At 40.6% G+C, this 20,564-nt stretch overlaps 1 protein-coding gene across 9 annotated transcripts; it reads left to right on the top strand.

Moving 5' to 3' along the window:
* The first annotated feature begins 3,383 nt into the window (after positions 1 to 3,383).
* On the top strand, positions 3,384 to 16,734 carry pde9ac (phosphodiesterase 9ac). Of its 9 annotated transcripts, XR_011980582.1 has the most exons (21): positions 3,384 to 3,709; positions 4,165 to 4,319; positions 7,199 to 7,269; positions 7,751 to 7,828; positions 7,952 to 8,074; positions 8,156 to 8,210; positions 8,322 to 8,392; positions 8,531 to 8,618; positions 8,785 to 8,866; positions 8,966 to 9,040; positions 9,161 to 9,247; positions 11,515 to 11,619; positions 11,767 to 11,849; positions 12,545 to 12,701; positions 13,804 to 13,917; positions 14,111 to 14,215; positions 14,304 to 14,432; positions 14,699 to 14,794; positions 15,156 to 15,233; positions 15,662 to 15,693; positions 15,822 to 15,885. XR_011980582.1 is itself a non-coding variant. In XM_072691179.1 (20 exons), exons 2-19 carry the CDS (start codon positions 4,251 to 4,253, stop codon positions 15,204 to 15,206), a joined length of 1,560 nt encoding a protein of 519 aa, XP_072547280.1. In that variant the 5' UTR covers positions 3,384 to 3,709; positions 4,165 to 4,250; the 3' UTR covers positions 15,207 to 15,233; positions 15,822 to 16,734. The 9 variants fall into 9 exon arrangements, 8 of the variants coding, with proteins under 8 accessions (XP_072547280.1, XP_072547277.1, XP_072547281.1 ...); XM_072691179.1 differs by lacking the exon at positions 15,662 to 15,693 and having other exon boundaries at positions 7,952 to 7,995; positions 15,822 to 16,734; XM_072691176.1 differs by lacking the exon at positions 15,662 to 15,693 and having other exon boundaries at positions 15,822 to 16,734.
* Positions 16,735 to 20,564: the final 3,830 nt, after the last annotated feature.

The raw sequence follows: 20,564 nt of genomic DNA, 5'->3' as shown, positions 1-20,564 counted from the left end.
GACTTGTGCCATAGTAGTCCTTCTGTCGGTTCAACTGCAGGATAACCTTTGTTGACCTTACACATCAATGAGCCTTGGGTGCCCAACATCCTGTTGCCACTTCGTTTGTCCTTCATTTGACCACTGTCAGTCAGGAGTACTGACCGGAAGTCCCCTTCTTGCATTGGCCATAACAATTTGGTATTTGTCAAAGTCACTGAAGTCTTCAGACCTGCCACCTGATTTGATTCCCCTTTATGGGGTCTCCAAAGTCAGCTTCAAAGTCAAAGGTCTTTGCAAACTAAATCTTTTCATTAAAATAATTTGCTTACCATCACATGAGGGTTAAAACTGCACTGAACCTCTTCATATTGAAGGGCAGTTAAGCTCCCTGAATGCTTTTTCAAGGCTCTGAGTGGTATTTTAGAGTGGTGATTATGCAGAATGGCTCTAATCAGTGCTCGTGGAAGCAGGTCAGAGGAGCTACTTTAATCAAACTGTGTTTGCGTGTTCTGTCATAAATATAGAGCTAAATTAAGTCGCGTCAGGTACGTAACCTGTTGATGTGACCCAGTCCACTAAAGATGTTTCTTAAAAAAGGTTCTAATGGTCTTTAAATAGCACTAAATTGACCTCTTGTAACATCAGGAAAAACAGCTGGATATTTTTAGACCTATTTAGTCCAACTTCTATGCTTCTATGTTGCAATTCAGACTGTGCTAGCTGTGCTAGCTGAGATAGATCTGAAGATGAGTTTGACCCTAACTGGCTGGATCAACCTCATGGCACACCTTTCTTTTCTTTATCATCAAGATCACAGAGCTCAGGAGCAGAAAGCTGTACCCATCGATGAGCTACTGTTCATTGAGAAACAAAAGAAGAAATTTTCAGGCAAGGCTTTCAACCTCCATGAAGATAAAACATTAGAGAAAACTGAGCAGGGACATGAGAAGATAAAAGGAAACCCATGAGAGGAGTCTTCCATATTCCTGGCCTCATCTTAGCCAGACACGCGGTCATGTTGGCCCAGTCTCCATAAAGCCCCCCAGTCTCATTATCAGCATAATACCTTTCTCTCAGATCCCCAGCTGAACACTTTATTGTTATTGAAATGTGACTGGACGCCTTGCCTTTGTCCCTGATTAATTGCAGCCACTCGCATCCTTGATTACCCAAGGTGTGACTGACTAATCTGCTGGATTGCGTAAGCATTGCCCATCTACTAATTTTGTGTCTGCTGCTTGGTGCACTCGCCGCATCAAGACACAAAGCCTACTACTTTGTGTAGTATGTGAACATTAAATGTGTGAAATTTCCAAAACACAGTGTCCACTCCTTTGTTAAGACCATACATAGATACAAATTAAGCTGCAAATGCAACCTATTCCATTATTCATCCATTGCTTTTGTGATGTCCTGACAACAAATGCATTTCCATAGATCTGCCTATTCACTTACAGTAGTTTAGCACCTCTCATCTATTCACATATAAGGTACAGAGGGTCATAATTGTGTCAAATTCATTACTACGTGACCGTTCTCACAGAAATAATCAGGCTGTTATTGTTACTGTGCCTTTAAGGCCGGTGTACTGGCAAACACTAGGAAAATTGCCTCTGTTGTAATTGGCTGACCAGCATTGTGCCTGGCTCAAAAACCAGCCCAGGCTGAAACATTGCTTAAAACCTCAGCACAAATGAACAGAGCTAAACTGTTGTAGATTGAAGGACATTTGTATATGTATTTTATGATTAATAACTAAATAATAAGCCTAGAGTTTAAGGGCTTTTAGTTATTTATTTGTTTAATAATTTATTTCAATGTATTACTTATTTATACATTTATTTTATATTTTATATAACTCTTTATTGGATTTTTTATGTGTTACAAAACAGGCACTATATTAGAATATGTAAATAAGGACTACCAAACAATCCATTCCACTCAATACAATCTATAGATAGAAACAAAGACACAATAACAACCTGTATTGGCCTGTATTGGACCTTTCTTGGATAGTTGGCCAATTTAGCCATGTACCCTTCCTGGCTGGTGTAAGCAGTAGTGCATCAGGCTTGGTGAATGGAGGTGTGGGAAGAGTGTGTGTTCCCTCAGGGAGGAGGTTAATTAGAGAAGGGCTTGTGAGCAGGCTCGCTCTTGCCTCTGCTGCTGACACTCCAATATCGTCCACATAAGGGCTGTTAATGACCCGACCATGTGTGCCAACAGCTCCATTCATTCACTAGGGGTGGGTGTGACTTTGCAAAGAGTATGAGTAAGGGGTGCCTTGGCCTGATTTCTAATGATTTCAAAATATGCTTCAAGGAAACCAGGGCTGCTGTGATTGCAGAAGGTTTCTGGTCTCTCCACTTCTAAGAGACCTGACGAGAACACCTGTTGCTCAGTGTCTGGACAGAAGCTGTATTGGGAATAGAGCACAAGCCAGTTTACTCTGCTCTATTGTACATTAAGCAAATGGAAATTATGCATAACGATGCACAGAAATGATGGAAACGGCATATGCAGTATGTATGACTGTGCATTGTAGTTGTAATGCAGAGGAGTAGTTGTATATCACATGCAGCAGACTGGATAGAGATGTACATGTGTATAAAAAATAACAGTGTTTAATACATTTAAATAAACTGAAATAGATTTGTGGAACATGTGCTCTACTGAGAATATACTTCTGCACATTTTCAAGCATGATTATTGTTTATTTTCTTAGTTAACATTAAAAGCTTCTAAGATATAGAGTATACAGTACTGTGCAAAAGTTTAAAACCATCTTTCTCATCAATAAGAGTTTGTGCTTGTAGAAACACCATATCACAGCAATTGGTCTCTTCTGAGCTAATTTGATGAAGTTTCCAGATTGTGTCTGGATGCTTTCAGAGTAGATTTGTTTAATTGCATCACCGGCTCACCTGATTTAACACCATTAAGCACTGATTCATCAGACCAGGTGTTGGAAGAGAACAGTTGATGAACAGTTTCTTCAATCAATTAGAATTCTCTATGGCTCTGGACATTTCATTTTTCTTTTTCCATTCAGATTCTCATTTGCTTAGAAACGGTTAAACCTGAGAAGGTGCACAGAACAAAAACATTCAGTTAGTGAAGTACTTTTATTGACATTATATTTTGCTGCACTATACACTGTACAGTACAACTACATTTGAATATATCTGAGCACATGGTCAGTCATGCTACACTTCCCCAGAAGCAGAGTTAAAGGCCTTGCTAAAGATCCCGTCAGTGGCAGCTTGGCAGACCCAGGTATTGAACCCACAACTTCCCATATATATATATATATATATATATATATATATATATATATATATATATATATATATATATATATATATATATATATATACTGCCCCTAGATCTGACCCCTAGTTCACGCTCACAGTTCATTCCAACCAGGCAAAATAATCCTGTGCACACTCTACATACAGCACTTTCCCCAAACTCAATCTGTGGTAAATATCAGTCCCATTTAAATACATAACAAGTAGCTGCAACTGCAACTGACGAGACAGCCCACGTTCTCGTCCTTAGTAACAGTCCCCTGGCAACCGGCGTGCAGCGGCAATTGCATTCAGAGTCCTTCAATACCCCCAGGTCCCCCCTCTCACTCAGTCTATTAGGCTCCATGCTCAGCACCTGCGAAGCTGAGGGGCGCCTGCACAGGACACGAGAGAACGGCACAGCTCGTACAGTTCAGGTAAGTGAAGATGGATCTTTTATTAAAAGCAGCTGCAAATGAGTACAGAGATGAAGAGATGTGGAATGTAATACACGTTTAGCATTATAGGATATTGTTTAGATGTAGTAGGTGCTTTAGTTTGTGAGTTATTGTAGAGGTAAGAGCATTAACGGTGTGTGCTGCAGCATGAAGGACAGCATCAACTGAGCAACATGTGTAGAAATGGTTGGTGGTTGTTGCCTATGTTTCCATATTTTTAGGTAACATTTAGAGGCAAAGCTCAGTCTTGTATCAATGAATGACAGCAAACAGTTCACTGTGTCAGACACTCCAGTGACATTTGAATCTCAGAAGGGTTCAATCCATGATTTCAACTTTGAATTTTGTGTGATCAGCATCTCATTTATTACCCCATGAACTTCTTGATCTTATCTTGTTTACATCCAGTGATTTCCTCTGTGATTTCTTACCAGATCAGATCTTGAAGAAGGCTTTTTCCAAAGTGGGACAGGAGCTCTCACTGTTCCTCCTGTCAGCTTGGTGAGGCGACACTGCCAGAATGGGCTCAGGGTCCTCATCATATTCCCCCAAAACCATATACCTGGACGTGGATGGCAAAGTGCAGAAGGTGTGTTGTTGTATATTTCTCTGTAGGTTATGGCTCACATATTACTGAAACCAGCATGTTCAGTCTTAAAGACTGAATCACAGAATCACTTGGCCATCTTCTACATCTCAAATGCACACTGTTAAAAGTATAAGATCCTTGAGGAACTTTTTGAACTAGAGGTTTGGAGGAACCTTTTAACCTCTTAACGCAGAAGGGCTTATTATACACTAAGGCGTATTATTCAGTAACTTCAGTAGAAACAGGTGGTGCTATTCTTTGTAAATAGAAGTTTATAATAACACTTTTGGAGGTCCTTATACTGTTTAAGGGGTTGGGGTGCTTTGAGGAACCTTCAAGAAAAGGTTTTTAGAAGAAAAAGGTTACTGTAAGAGGTTCCTCCACAGTTCTCAGTTGAAGAACCTCCAAAAGTTTTTATACTTTTAACAGTGTACCAACTAAACTCCTAACGTTTTATAGACAGGTAAAACAGAAATAAGCTTTAAACAGCTTAAACACTTACATAACTAGATACTTTACATATTAGGGTCATAATTGTTACTGAGATTTTATAATTATTCATGATTATAATTATCAGTAAGTCTTAATATGGTAAAAATGGTCCATGTGAGAAGGTGGTCCATTTGTTAAACAGTTTGGCAGTGTGGTCTCCTGATGCTCTTCTGTTGTCTTGAGGTTCTGCTCATGTTCATCAGTGGAGGAGAAACATCAGTTGGTTTTGCTGCACCACCAGTATAGCTTGATCTAAAGGATAAATAAATAAAAAAAAAACAGCTAAAATGCAAAATGAAAGATTCTTAGCTTTCAATGGACTTCAATGTAAAAACCAGCTTTTCTATTGGTCCATTCATCATTAAATTGACCCAATGTAAAGAACAGAAAAAGGTAAAAATGTCAATACAAGTGATACAAGGTTTTTCTGTGACGGTATGCACTAGTTGTTCCAGTTAGTAAGTGTACATCATTAACATTATTATGGATATATTTTGTCATTCTAGTACTTAGCATTTCTAATGCTGCATTTAATCAAGCACACACAGATAAAACCCTTTTTACTTCCTTAAAATCCCAACCTTATTACATCCTAAGGTTTCTCATTTAGCAACTTCAGTGACTACAATGCAAACTAGATGACATACTCTCAAGGTATAGAAGTGTTCAACAGGCATTTAAACTTCTGGCAGATCCTGGCCCTTTAAGGGATTGTTAAAAGGCTTAAACATAATTGATTTCTAATATATAGGTCACCAAGCAAGCAAACAGTCCTTTGGGAGGGAAGAAAGCTGTGAAGGGCATGTGCAAGAATAGCAGCGAGCTGAGATTAAAAATAAAGCTGACGACGGCCTGTCTCACAGGTGTCAGTGGCATAATGGGCTGCAGTGACACCTGCTATTAGCACACTCAGTTCAGGCCTCCATTGTCAGCTCTTCTTAGATGCATTTCCCAAAGGAAAGGGCTGAAAAGCAGTAAGTGACTAGGCTGAAGGGAGGGGACCATTTACACTGCTGTAATATTACATACCGAGCTCCCACTCTGGCTGTTGCAACACGGGCTGTGGGGAATGCTAGCTAACTTTTTTTGCCAAATAAAACCCAAAATATGAGAATGTATAGTACACAAGGTATTTATCATTACTACTGGAAACACCCTAGTGTATACTTACTATGCTAAATCACAGAAATTTCCATGCATTGATAGTTAAGATATAGATAACATGGTGATTTAATGACTATATAATAATCGGTTAATAAAATGTAACACCAATAACTGTTCTGTTACTCATAGAATCTTCAGCGTAAATGTTAACACAGGCAGTTTACGTATGTTTTAAACATATTTTACAGCATATGAATGTGCTTTTCCAGAGACAGAGGTACAATGCTTTGTTATGGTAACAATAATAATAGACATGTCTCTGCTTGATTGTGAAACCACAACAACCAGAGCCAAGTGTGTGCTGGAGGTGACATGTGTCCACTCTAAAATAGACATGCTAGGGCTGAGTGAGCTGTCTCTTACACCTGTACACCATTACCCCACGTTCCAGCTAACCCAGAGAGGCCCTAATGAAATTGAAACAGGCTGTTTATCTTCATCTCATTAGCAGGCCTTCACTGCGTATCAGCTTCACAAGTCTATTTGTATATATGAAATATACATGCATTTATATATGTATACTTATTGGCTTGGTGTTATAATATGTTGAGCAACTCTATTGTTACTATTGCTGTCTCACAAGACTTCTGATTGTCTGCAGTTTGGTTGGATGCCAAATAATGGAAAAAAAAAGCATGACATATACAAATACACTATATGTCCAAATGTTTGTGAACACCTCTTCTAATGAATGAATTCAGCCACGCCCATGTGCACACAGCTTGTCTAGTCCCTGTAGAGAAGAAGATAAACATGAACCAATTGGCACCATGCCTAATGCCAGGTGTGGCCTAGAGGGGAATGGTGTATGCTGGAACTGTGTTCTCTGGAATAATGGAGCTCCATCCAATACTTCTGGGATGAGATAGGGAGTTAGGGGTGAAGTGGGGTGATGATCGTCCAAGAAAGCCTTCTTCCCTGGACAGTAGAGACAGTTACTGCAACAAAAGCAGGATAAACTCTTTTTCATACCCTAGATTTCAGAAGAAACAACGAATGAACCGCTGTCCCGATACTTTTGTCTATAAAATGTATTTGGTTGCACTTACAGAAACAGTATTGGTATTGATCTAACGTTGACATCGTGCACATTGACATATTTTACACAATATCTCTTTGTTTCAGCGATATTTCTGTGAAATGTATAATGGGGTTCAAACCGTTTCTCCACATGACGAGCAATGCAACTAAAAAGAAATAAATGCTGAACTATCTCTTTGTAGGTGTTGTTCAGCCGGCACTGCAGTCCATGTGACATTAAAGACTTGCTGTGTTCCTCTTCAAATATCCCCAGGTTAGTAGCTTTGCATTAATATCCACCACCTAAATCCATCTAAACTCTCAAACCCCTGCTGTTCTTCTAAGACACACTCTGTTCATTTCATTAGAAACATTAGAAACCTGTTCTTGTAGTTTGTGGACTCTTTACAAGCTTTTATATAGGTCACCTATATAGTAACTACAGTGCGAGCATTTCACTATGTAAGTCACATATATGTGTCCAGGTACTGACTGCACAATTTGTCACACCATTCATCATTGGTCAGTTTATGACCACTGTAATGTTGCTAAATAGGTATTATTTGAGTGATCGTCCCCTCCCAACACAACAGTATCACTGCTTTTTTAAAATACCCAAAAAGTGGACCTTCATAGTAGGTTTTTCAATTAAAATGACCAGTTGGTTTGTAAATGAGAGCTGAGGCTTAGATTGGCATCAAAAGCCAAGCAAATCTCCCACATTCTCCCCACGTTCCATCTATGTCTCTTCACAGGAACACAGCTGTCATGCTGGTGGACCCTGAGGGAGCCCTGGTGTCCATCGATCCCACTATGCCCACCAACTCTCCCAGGTAACTATATTACTACTTTATTATTTGACCGTGCTGTAGTTATTTACTTTTTTAAATATGTGCTTCAGTTGTTTTGTGACGACTGATTTTCTTGTTTCTTTTGACCACATTTCCTTCTTATAGTTCTCTATACAAAGTGGTTCCTCTGTCCACTGGTCAGCTTGGAGGTAACGCGCAACACATCCCACTTTCCGACAGTGTTACAGTTCTCTTTTCAACCTGTACCGACGACATTTATTGCCTCGGGTGACTGTTTCCTCACACTTGTGTTCGGAGGCGAGTTAAAGCCCCGGCTGTGATTTACAGCCTGTTTGCTTCCCTCCGCAGAGAAAGAAGACATGTTTCAGAACGTGTTATCGCAGGTGGCAGAGCAGTTCAGCAGGTAACTGCAGTGTTTATTTTCCCATCGAGAGCTCTCCAGAGCGCGGGCTTGTTTCACCGCTGTTGCTGTTACTGTAGGCTGCCTGTCTAAAAAAGCCTTTCTCTTTTCAAGGGCCTTCAGGATCAATGAACTGAAAACTGAAGTGACCAACAGGCTGGCTATGCTGGAGAAGAGAGTGGAGTGTATGGATTCTGAGCATATTTGATGTCTGAGGGTTTTACTAAAGCCTCTGTGCATCTATATTGTCAGTGGTGTTAGTTTCCCACAGATAGTTGTTGTTGATGCTGATCTGGTGTCGCTTTGTTGGGTTTGCTTCCCAGTGGAGGGCCTCAAGGTTGTGGAGATTGAGAAGTGCAAGAACGACCTGAAGAAGCTGAGAGATGAAATGACCTCCAGAGGAGGAGGAAGGTAAGCAGGCGAACACTGATCATAACAACATCTGGAATTCCTTCAAATGAACCCAAGCCTGACAGATAGGCCCGATAACCTACCTGGAATGGTCCTCACAAGTCAACTGAAGCTTCAATTCAAACGTACATTATCTCAATGACTATCTCTACCGCTCTCTTTTCAGAGTGAACTGCCCGTGTAAGTACAACTTCTCGGATGATGGAAAGAAACTAACCCCTAGACGGGATGTTCCCAGCTATCCAAAGGTGCTTTGAGCTTCAACACAATGTTCTGAATGAATCAAAAGTGCTGAAAGAAAAACAAATCCTCCGTCCTCATGCCCATTTTTTTTTTCTTCTTCTCAGTACACACTCTCTCAGGAGACGATTGAAGCTCTGAAGAAACCCACGTTTGATGTCTGGCACTGGGAGCACAATGAGGTGAGTTTGCCTCAGAGGAATGTAAATATTTAGATTCGCTATGATTTCTGAGTCACTAGTATGCACTATGTTTGCCATGCATTGGTGCCCAGCAATTCGGGATTTTTCTGTGTGCTTCAGATGCTCAGCTGCTTGGAGTACATGTACCATGACTTAGGCCTGGTAAAGGAGTTCAACATGAACCCTATTACTCTCAAACGCTGGCTGGTAAGAGTATGATTTTAACTAAATTTTGACCCCTTATTATTCAGTTATTCATTGTTTGTATTATTTACATTTAGTGAGTTGGCAGTTTTTAGAATCCCTCTGCTGTCCAATGAAAAATGCGTATCTCCATTTTTGTCTGCTTTTAGCTTTCTCCATCGTTTGAACCAATAGCAATGCTCAACATTACTTGGAATAAACTCTTATTTTACATTAACTTCCATTCAAAGTTATGAACATTTTGGAGATACCTGTTTTTTATTGGACAGCGACGATATGAAGAGACAAAAATAGTGACTAACGATGTTTCAGGGTCTGTAGTGTCCAGATAAAAACTAATGTTGTATCTCACAGTATATGACATATCACTTTAAAACAATAAAGTCAGGACAACTTAAAATGAGCCAGTAACTGATTACAGAGTATTGTTGGAGTTGACTCCAAAAAGTTTAGTCAGAAGTTCTCCCAACTCACACCTTAACCCCTTAAACAGCCTATGGTTATTATACCCTTCTATTACCAAAGAATAGCCCACTAGTTTGTAGAGAAGTCCCTGTAGTTACTGAGTAACACATTTTAGTGTGTAAAAAAACTTTCTGTGTCAAGAGGTTAAAACATTAGTAAATGAGCTGCAGCTGAAATTGCTTTAATATTGAATATTTTAGATTTTAAGTCTGTGCCCCCCACACACATATACCCTCAATCTGTCCATCTCAATCACAAGATGTCCCCAGGCAGAACATATGACTCCTTTACACTTGATAAACAGGAAGTTAGACTATTGTGCCACTTGGCAGCTATTACACTACACAAAAACACAGTTCTAGGTGAATGTACCTTTATGTTCTTTCTTGGACGCAAAAATTCACATGGCTTCACAGCTCTAGAGTGGCTCAACTGTTTAACTGCCTGCTTGTCAGGAGTCCTAACCTGCAAATGGGAATTAACTGTAAACTGGAACTGAAGGAAAGGGACACAGATTCACATTCTTACAAAAGATTTCAGCTGCAGCTCATTTACTAATGCTTTTAAGCTCAACGCAATATGTAATAATAATAATGTTGGCTAACTGAGATACAGTAAAATGTGAGTTAGATAAACTCTGTAATCCAGTTACTTTATCATTTTACATTGGACTGCCGGTGGAAAACTAATGAGGAGAGCAAATAAAGTTGAGCCAATCAGCAACAGTGAGAACCAGTACGAATTCAGTAAAAGATTTGTGCCTTGACAAAATATTTACTGTTGCTTCTTTATATATTAAGTGTCTGCTAAGAACTATTAAGTAATGTGAATGTATGTTGTTATGAGCGTGAAATCTGAAGTGTGTGCCAACATGTAGGCCCTTAGGGTTTAAGGTGTTGGCTATGTTCACACTAGGCATTTCATCCACTGCTGCCTGTGCATATTTGCATGGAGTCCTATGGGAAGTAGCTACGAATCGGTCACTAGGCAGTCACTAGGCGATGAGATTTAAAAGCAATATGAACTGTGCTGCTTTTCGGCAATGCGAATGCATTCATTAGCTGAAAGAGTGAGAAGTGTTGTTAACAGATTTTAACAGCCCACCAATTGCGTAGCTGTTCAGAGGGCTAGTGAAAAATGACATAACATAACTGTTTTTTGGGAGAAGGATTACATACCAAACTCTTCCTCCAGGCCCTCAAGCCCCTTATATAACCCTGCTTTTCAGTCCAACTTTATTTTAAACAAACATCGCATCAACCTCCACCCCGTCTCCTCCCTTTCTTCCATCACTCACCACAACAACAGGGGGCTCCACCCTCCAGTTCCACCTCAGAGCATGGTCAACAGTCAACAATCTAAATATTATGTCCGAATGTTGGGTGGACGGATCTTAAGAGAATCATTCAATTTAATAAAATTAATTAAATGAATGATGCGTTCCTGGGAGGAACCTTTTTAACGTTAAAAACTGATGTATGATGTAAAGGACAAACACTTACATTCGTATAGAACCCCAGACAGTTTTGCTCAACGTGTTTAGAGTTGGGATGGAGTGAAAATCAGGGCCATTGAACCAACAGTGGTTCATAAAGGCAGCATGCTTTTCTGGGCCCTTCTAAAATTACAGTTAGTTCTGCATTCATTAGTAAAGTATGCGTAGTGTAGGAGTATAATTTCATGCACATAAAGCAGCAGAATGATCTAGCATGAACATAGCCTTCAACATTTCCTCTGTGGTCGGTCTGATGAGTACAAATTTACGGGCCTTGTACAAAACCCATCATTACCGTATTTATTTTCAGCTTGCTATTCAGGAGAATTACCGTAGCAACCCCTTCCACAACTTCCGCCATTGCTTCTGTGTGAGTCAGATGATGTATGGCATGATCCACCTCTGCAACCTTCAGGTGAGAACTCTGGCATACATAATGCAGGAATGGTGGCCCTGTGACAAAAACATGCAGAAACACTGTGTGTGTGTGTGTGTGTGTGTGTGTGTGTGTGTGTGTGTGTTTGTGTTTGTGTGTGTGTGTGTGGATGCATTTGGTCCACAGGAAAAGCTCACTCTGACCGACTTAGGTATTTTAATGACTGCAGCAGTATGTCACGACTTGGACCACCCAGGATATAATAACACGTAAGTGTCAGATCAACCAGTTCATTGCAAATGTACAAGTCTGACTGTACCCAGTCAGGCTGTATGTGTATGTATAACGTCACTGTCATGCAAAAACCTTGTATCTCAATTTTGGCCTTTTTTTGTGACAAAAAATGCCACGACTTCAACTGAAAGTTATGAAGGGTTTTTTTTCTCCTGTAAAGTTAAAGCAGCCTAATGTGAGAATTGGTATTATTTGCTCATGGGCTCCCCCTACAGTTAAGAAGTATAATTTGTGCTTTGAGCCACGTTTAAAGGACACACTCTACACAGACATTTCTGGACAAGCTGGGAGATACAGAACCGCCACTGACATTGAAAGAAGCATGTGAACTGAGGCGGTGGAGTAATATTACAGGATTTTACATATATCTTATATCTTGAGTGTTATGCAGTTCTCATGAATGTTGTCCTGATGCAGTTTCTGGTATGTTAAGCATAGACTAGCAACGATAGAGACATCCCTGTTACAGTCAGTGGAGCGTCACAATGATTTTGAGGCTGCTATTGTAAGGTACAAATGCTACATAATGTTGCTTTAATATTTTGGATGTACAAGGTTTTTGCATCACAGTGACCGTATACAGTATTGTAGTGCATACATTACTTTAATTAGTAAAATAATGCAAAAGGGTAATACTATAGTAAATTGTCATTCATGTTGTTTTTGCCAGGTACCAGATCAATGCCCGCACAGAGCTGGCAGTGCGCTATAATGACATCTCCCCTCTAGAGAACCACCACTGTGCTGTCGCTTTCCAAATCCTTGCTCTGCCCGAGTGCAACATCTTTGCCAACGTGGATTCTGAAACTTTTAAACAGATCCGTCAGGTTAGTCTACAAGTGGAGCAGTGCAGCGGAGCATTTCTACCCTCTGTCAACCACTAATATTCATTTAATGCATAGAAAATGCTTAATTTTTTTTTTGAGTTTGTGTGTATGTATCTAATACCATTTTGTTTGTGATATTGATATAATTCATATGGAAGATGAATTGTTTTTTTCTGGTGCAGAATGAGTCTACAATGCACATCTCTAATACAAATCAAACAGGGTCAACGCAGGGTCCCAATTAAATAAAGAGGGTTAACAATATACATACACAGTGGTTGTGTGCTGTATGTAAATATTCTTACCCTGTATATATGAATGCACCAAATTTTTGTTTTCTTCCAATAACCCCTTAACGCAGAAAGGCTCATTACACACTAAGATGTATTGCTAAGCAATTACAGGTACTTGGTGGGGCTATTCTTTGGTAACAGAAGTTTGTAATAACATTTTTGGCCCATCAGCAGGCTTTTTAAGGGGTCGAAGAGGTATGTTGTTACTCATTCTATCCCAGAAAAACAGAAGTCACATTCCTGTCAAATCACTGAAAACCCAATATTGCCATGCTACTCGTGCCCATGATGAGTGTACAACTGTAAATGCTTTTAAGAGTTTTCTAAACTCACACAGCAGTTAAACAAGTCTTATCTTACTGTGAGAGACTCTTTCTGACCTCAACCATTTGAAGTTGCATGAACGCTTTTAGATGGGAAGTAGAAGATTGGAAAGTTGGAAAATACCAAGCTCCCACTTGCCATGAACGCAGCATTGGGACATCATTCCAGTTCTAAGACTAACCAATTGGGGAGCTAGTTTATACTGAACAAATTCCATTGGGATTGGGATTTTCAAGATTTAACCATTTAACCAAAACATAGTAATCAAAGTATCTGTGTAAAACATACAGTTCAAATAATAAGTCAAAATAACAACCATATATTTGAAATCCCTGGAAATCATTAGGCCTTTTCTGAAAGCCTAGAAGGCCTTTCCACCGGAAAACTAAAGTATGGCAAACTCTTAAATGTCTGTGCAACTACTGTTGGCCTTTGGTTTACAACAGAGGAACAGATACATTTCTAATGCAACCCTTTGCCTGCAGGCGATCATCACGCTGATTTTGGCCACTGACATGGCCAGACATGGAGAGATCCTGGACTCCTTCAAGCACAAAGTGGACAACTTTGACTTCACCAATGAGGAGCATGTGACTTGCGTACGTACTCCCAGCGCTGCAGGTCAAATATGAGTGTTGAAAATAACACAGTGGGATTAGAGCCGCTTTGGCCTTTCTGTCAGCATGGAGCTGGTACCCAGTGCAACTGAGCTCGCTGAATGATGAAAGGTACAGATCTGTTGACCAGTCCATGAAAGCCCTCTTTGTGTCTTCCCCTGCTGTGTGTATGCAGCTGAAGATGGTCCTGATCAAGTGCTGTGACATTTCCAACGAGGTCAGGCCCACGGAAGTGGCCGAGCCATGGGTTGACTGTCTGCTGGAGGAGTACTTCATGCAGGTCAGCACATTGTGCCCTAATGCACCCTGCTGTGGTTTGATAGATTGATCCAGTGTTGATAAAATCAGTCCTGTGTGTTTGTGCCCAGAGCGACCGAGAGAAGTCAGAGGGCCTTCCTGTCGCTCCCTTTATGGACAGGGACAAAGTGACCAAGCCCACTGCTCAGATTGGCTTCATTAAGTTCGTCCTCATTCCCATGTTTGAGACAGTCATGAAGGTATGGATCAGCGCCTCAGAGATGTGTCCTTCCTAACTCAATCATAGCATCAGCAAGCTAGAAGTGGGAAGGTGGATAATGGGGATGTTTGGTTTATTGGTGCTGCTGAGCACCAATAAATTCTGGGCAGTATTTCCGTATTACGTATTTCTGCAGACTTAGCATTAATAGACTTTATTAGACTGTATCTCAACCAGCTGCACTGTAATAGTAATAGATTAATAGAGTCAGGTACTGATCTCATACGTAAATGTGTGTATGTCCAGCTCTTCCCGCAGATTGAGGAAATCATGGTACAGCCTCTGCGGGACTCACGAGATCACTATGAGGAGCTCAAGCAGATTGATGATGCCATGACCGAGGTAGACCCTCCTCTGCTACCTCCTTTAATATCCACCATCCATCTACTCAGCACTTCCAGTCTTAAATGTACAATAAATGGTTCACATGATTTTAGGCTAATACAGTTCTTTCCAGGTACGGAATAATCAGCCGCTCTACTGGCATTAGCAACCTCCTAATATAGCTTACAGAAAGTATTTTGTAACGTTAGCTCCTCTCTGACTGGGTAAGGTACAGTATTATGCCATTCTTGTCTCTTGACCTTTGTTTGTAAGGCCATGAATTTGTGAGTTGGACCTCACCAGTAAGTGCAATTTAGCATCCTTATGACATTTTGTTCACCTCCTGCTAACATAAAGGTGTGTCTTTTGTTCTAATGAGGCACAGAAGAAAAAAACTGAAAATATGTCATTAGGAGGGAAGAAGAAATAAGTTTTGCGGAAAGCTGAGCGCTACCGTGTAAGTAGAGGCCTACTGGCTTTAGTGTGCTGAGTGCCTTTTGCTTTACTTCTAGCTTAGTTTCCAAGATTAGCACCTAAAATATGCATATATGCTGTAGAACGATCCTTTCGCTTCACTTTGTGACAGTACATAAATGTGTCCAGAAAACAAATCCAGAAGAAAATATCTAAATGACCATTGTCAAGGCTTTGTCTTGCTAAATGTCTTGCTAATTATTAGCAGCACTAGTCTTGCTAACCTGGCGAAACCTAAAAAGGCTCCTAAATGGCTTTTAATTGAAAAAATGTGAAACATCAAAACTGGTTCTGCTATAGCTTTGCTGCAAAGAACCATTTTTAGCTCTGTTTGGCACCTTTGTCACAAAGTGATGACTTTTATATTCATTAATGCATTTACTCTTTTCTCCGTGTGCTGTGAACTAGCAGGATACACTTGTGTGCTGTTGCTTCACTAACAGGTGAACGTTCACCAAGCATGCTTGCTTTTTTTCTCAGGATTGCCTATAAGCCACTGTGTGAGTGGTCAGAGTCTTTGACCAGATGCCAAAAGTTGTTTCACTGAGACCTGCTCTTATTTCTGTCCCAGGGATCTTGCTTTCTGACCCGTTTCCGCAGCGATAACAGAGCTCCGGTCTGAGGCTTTGCTGAGAAGGTCCACTTCGAAGTCAAGGTGTTGTTGAAGATGGCTGCTCCATCTGCTAAATCCAAAGAGGCTGAGTCTGAAATGCTTGGGCTTTTGGAACCGAGACAAGGTTCTTCCCAATAGCTGCAAGCTGATAGACTGCTAGGCAATAGATTGGACTGATCATCTCTGTTTGTTGTGTCTTCGATGTGGCCTTCTTGGGTATTGTGGGCATATACACCAGCATGGGTTTTTCTTCCCTGTTTTTTAGTTTGTGCTGTGTTCTTCCTCAAGCAGACAGTCCATCCATGGCGCCTTATGTGTTGTGCATGGGGAAGTCTGTTAGTTAGAGTTTACCTTAACAGTTTTTATACATAATGTAGTGACTGCAGATTAACGTGACCATTGGGGTCAGATGGGAGGCATTTCAGAATGCTTCTAGATCCATATGAAAAGTGAAAGATTACTTTCCCGATATGATCCCACCCACACCTGTCAAACATTCAGTTTGTTGTTGGATACATTCCATTAGAGAACACCCTGTTCCTGTAAACCATGGGGAAGTGTAATGACACTTGACAAATAGATCTGGATTCCTGCCTCTACTACCTTCTGTATTTTAGATTTATTTTAATGCTGTCTACAGCACAACGTCAGTTGCAGTGTGTTTTGAATGATTGATGAGTTAGAAAAAAAAAGAACTCAAAAGGCATTTACTTTTTCATTTGATCATATTTCATTTTCATTGGAGTTTATTTTTGCGATTACAAGGATTATAACAATCACAGGGTTTCATATTTGTCATATTTGCTATGGTCACTGTAACTGATTGTCATTTTGATTCCTCAGGGTAGCGCAATAAAGTCTTCAGAATGAATTTTCCCCCCAGGATGTGGTTTGGTTCATATATTTGCTTATGAATGTAAAATTTTCCATCGGGAGCTGCTTATCTGCAGTCTTTAGAGGGGAATTGCACCACTTTTTCAAATTCTCTGTTCGGTTGTGGTTGGTGTGGAGCGACAGATAACACCACTACCTGCCAGTGAGCTACCACACCATGTGGGAGACTGGGGTTCGATTCCCAGTCTGGGCGGCTATGCTGCGCTACACCAGGGCAAGTCCTTGGGCAAGACTTCTAACACTACATTGGCCCTCCTCTGTAATACGAGTAACCTTGTAAGTCGCTCTGGATAAGAGCGTCAGCTAAATGCCATAAATGTAATGTAATGTAAATGGTTCAATCGCTGAGATGTGAACCAAGTCATTCAGAGGATTCTGGTGTGACATGGTGCATTGTGGAGAGTGTTACCAACTGGGACTTCTGTACCATCTTGGTGATCTGCACCAGGAGTCCTATGTCTAAAATTCAAATACACTGTACTAATTCAACGGTTGACTAAAATGAGTTGCTCAAGAAAAACTTTGTGGAACCCTGCTTCAGTGCAAACAAAGCTTCCTAAATGGCTCCTCGGATCAAAGTTGAAAAAACCATTAACTGGTGTAAAACTATTGGATTTCAAACTTTTTAAAAGTTTCTTTAGGGAGCTGCACGTGGTTCTTCTTTTGCAAGGGTGCCGAGTCCTCGCCATTGGCATCTACCACATCTACCCCAACATTAACATACTCCTGAAGGTCTTCATGACCTGGATCAAATGTGTAGAGACATCAGATCACTAGGACCAGTATAGAGCAAACATCTTTTTGCCACCTTTATCTTTAGGAATTAGGCAAAACTTAAATTGTGTAGGGCAGAGAGATAATGCTACAGGTTCTAGGTTTCATGCTGTGTACCAGGCACCAGTGGATGACAGGCAGCATGTTTTGTGTTCTCAGATTTCTTGCACGTTGTCATTTGTGACGAACACATTAAAACGCTCTCGTAGCTCCAGGCTGTGTTCTTTAGCCTGCTACCTTTAGGAGCTACCTGTTGAGGCCTGACTTCTTTTCCAGACGTGTGGCACTTGCAGGGTACCAATTAGCGAAATGAGCGCTGTGAGTGCTGCAATGAAAGATGTTTTACTGACTTCATTTGGGCGGTCTGCAAGCCAAACAGTACCAGAGGTGCCATTACTCGGGTTAGGGGTGATATCTGATAAACTGCTTGTGAACCTATTGTGTCACTCAGAGAAATGCAAACATCAGTTGGATCACAGCTGGGGTATAATTACAATCTGCCCCACTCAAGGTCTTTAGTTGCGTGCAAGATGTATTTACATCCACCAGAAGGAATGCTCAGATGCCAAATAATAAGTACTTGAGGGGAAAAGGTGATGAGAATATGAAATATCTCAACTATCATTTGCCTATCTTGCGGTACAGCATGCCAAATTCACATACAAAGAGCGTGATGGAGAGAAGCAGAAGTTTAAAGAGCAAACAGCAGGATTACAATTTTGATACACTTGATAATGGAAAATGATTACTTGCTAATTTGGTAGGAATAAAAAAAATCTTTCAGCACGGGCTGACAAAGTGAAAACTTACAGTGGGTGTTCCACAGGGTGGCAATATTACTCCAGCAGCATTTGGGAAAACACCTGCACCTCACATCCTATTCAAAGTTATGTGAGCACATTTTTTTAAAATGTATTTATTGTCTATTATCATGTTAAAGCAATTTTACTTGCTATTTAACCCCTTAAAATACCTAAATGCCGCAAACAGGCCGAAAGTGCTATTACAAAGGTCTATTACCAAAGAATAGCTCCACCAGTTTCTACAGAAGTCCCTGTAGTTACTGAGCACTACACCTTAGTGTGTAATAAGCCTTTCTGCATTAAGGGTTTAAAAAGGGGCATGTAAACAAGCTTTCAAAACATACCATTCACTCTCCAACCCCTTACAGCCCAGGTATTAAAAACTAAGCTGCAAAAACATCCCTTTTGCATTGACTGTTTCTGGGATGCCACAAAAACAATGGCATTCACATCCAGTATATCCCCTTACTGAGCCTATAATCTTTCAGACCTCCTATCAAGTTTTATGGGGTGTTTCAGACCTTGTCAGAGGTCCTTATTTCAGAGGTCATTTACATACGAACAAGTGGGAAGTTAAAAGAAAAACAGAATATGGTGTTGGTGTTGATGCACCCAAATAGCTGCAATGCACCTTTCCATAGATATTTCCTCAGCTTTGATGCTCTTAGATTGAGATCTGGTGATCAAGGCTGGGATTCAGTGACCATTCTTGTGGCCTGTGAATGGGGGCACTGAAGTGTTTCATCCTTATGATAAAGAGAAAGATGACCAGTAGAAATAACTTTGCATTGACTTGTGGTGACCTTCCTCTCCAAGGAGACATCTGGACGCAAACCATGCCAGCAAAACGCCCCCAACTGTGGTCCTGGAGGCCTACTGAGCTGCACATTTTTGTGCTTCCCCTGCTTTGACACATCCACTGAGAGCAGGGAAAATAATCAAATGTGCAGTGCAATGGGCTTATAGGCCAAGTTTGGAGATCACTGCCCTCCAATATAGGCCAAAGTACTGTTGTCCTGGTGGACACACATGCGCTCGCCCACTAGTTGAGAAGATTATTCATCTGACCAGATCATTGTCTATTACATCTCTATAGATCAGCGACTATGGTTTTTCACCACTGGCTGAACCCTTAAATGTGTGTCGGTCACATATCACACTAATGAACCACCTTCACACTCACTGAATGTGTGCTTTCAACCACAGCACTATTAACTGGTGTCTTTCACACAGAGCTAAATGAAGAGGTTCCTATTGAAACGACAGCCTGTTGAATAGTCTTTGCGACTGAGATTTCTGCCACCTGTTCCACAATAATCAACAATCTTCAGAGACATTTATGAGAGATTTTTTCCTTTGAGGTGAGACAAATTTGAGGTGAACTGGGCCTGTTCAGCATTTTTATACACGCCATAGCTCCTGATAGGATGTTAGTAGCCCGATTTTATCATGCAGTACACCTGTCTGGAAGCATCTGAACTGGTTATGTTTCTTATTTGTCACCTGTCAGTGTCAATCTTAAGGGAAGAGTAACAAAGCCAGAAAAGAGGGATCCACAATGACAGCTGAATCATTTTGTTATTGGCAGATCATGCATTTCTTTGCATATTTGCTATATTGTAATCCATTTTTTTAATTCTCATTTATTTCATTTTTCCGGCACGTTTTCCAGATAGTGGCACAGTTCCAGCTCTAGGCTGTTTGGTAGTACTGCGTGATTCAGGCTTGTATACAACAATTGTATACAGAATTATGTTCCATAGAAATGAATAGGGTACAAATGTTTGCATGCCCTTCTTGTTTCATGATGATAGAAATAGACTAGTAACCCAAACAGCCACATGAGGTACCACCGGAACCACTGTGCAACACCATAGCAACCACCCAGCATACAAAAGCAACTGCCTAGTGACCGCTGGAAACCGCAAAAACAAGCTAAACGTAGCAACGCCATAGCAACCACTTCACAAGTCCGTAGCAACCATCCCAGTTGCTACCCCAGTGACCATGTAGCAACAGCCTGGTGACTGTCGGGAATTGGAAATCATTTAGGCAACACACAAGAAGAGTTTTTCTAGTGTTTTTTTTTTCTGCATAAAACCAGAGATGTAATAAATAAGAACAACAAAAACAACTTTTTGCATCCATCATCATCACCAGCTCTTAAAAAAAAGAAAATGATTGCTTATATCTGTACATGTGTAACTGTTCAAGAGTAATTGTGACACTC

The sequence above is a fragment of the Salminus brasiliensis genome, chromosome 11 (genome assembly GCF_030463535.1).
Source record: "Salminus brasiliensis chromosome 11, fSalBra1.hap2, whole genome shotgun sequence".
Taxonomy (NCBI): domain Eukaryota; kingdom Metazoa; phylum Chordata; class Actinopteri; order Characiformes; family Bryconidae; genus Salminus; species Salminus brasiliensis.
The sequence above is the reverse complement of the archived record's forward strand: the minus strand, read 5'-3'. Positions and strand labels throughout refer to the sequence as shown.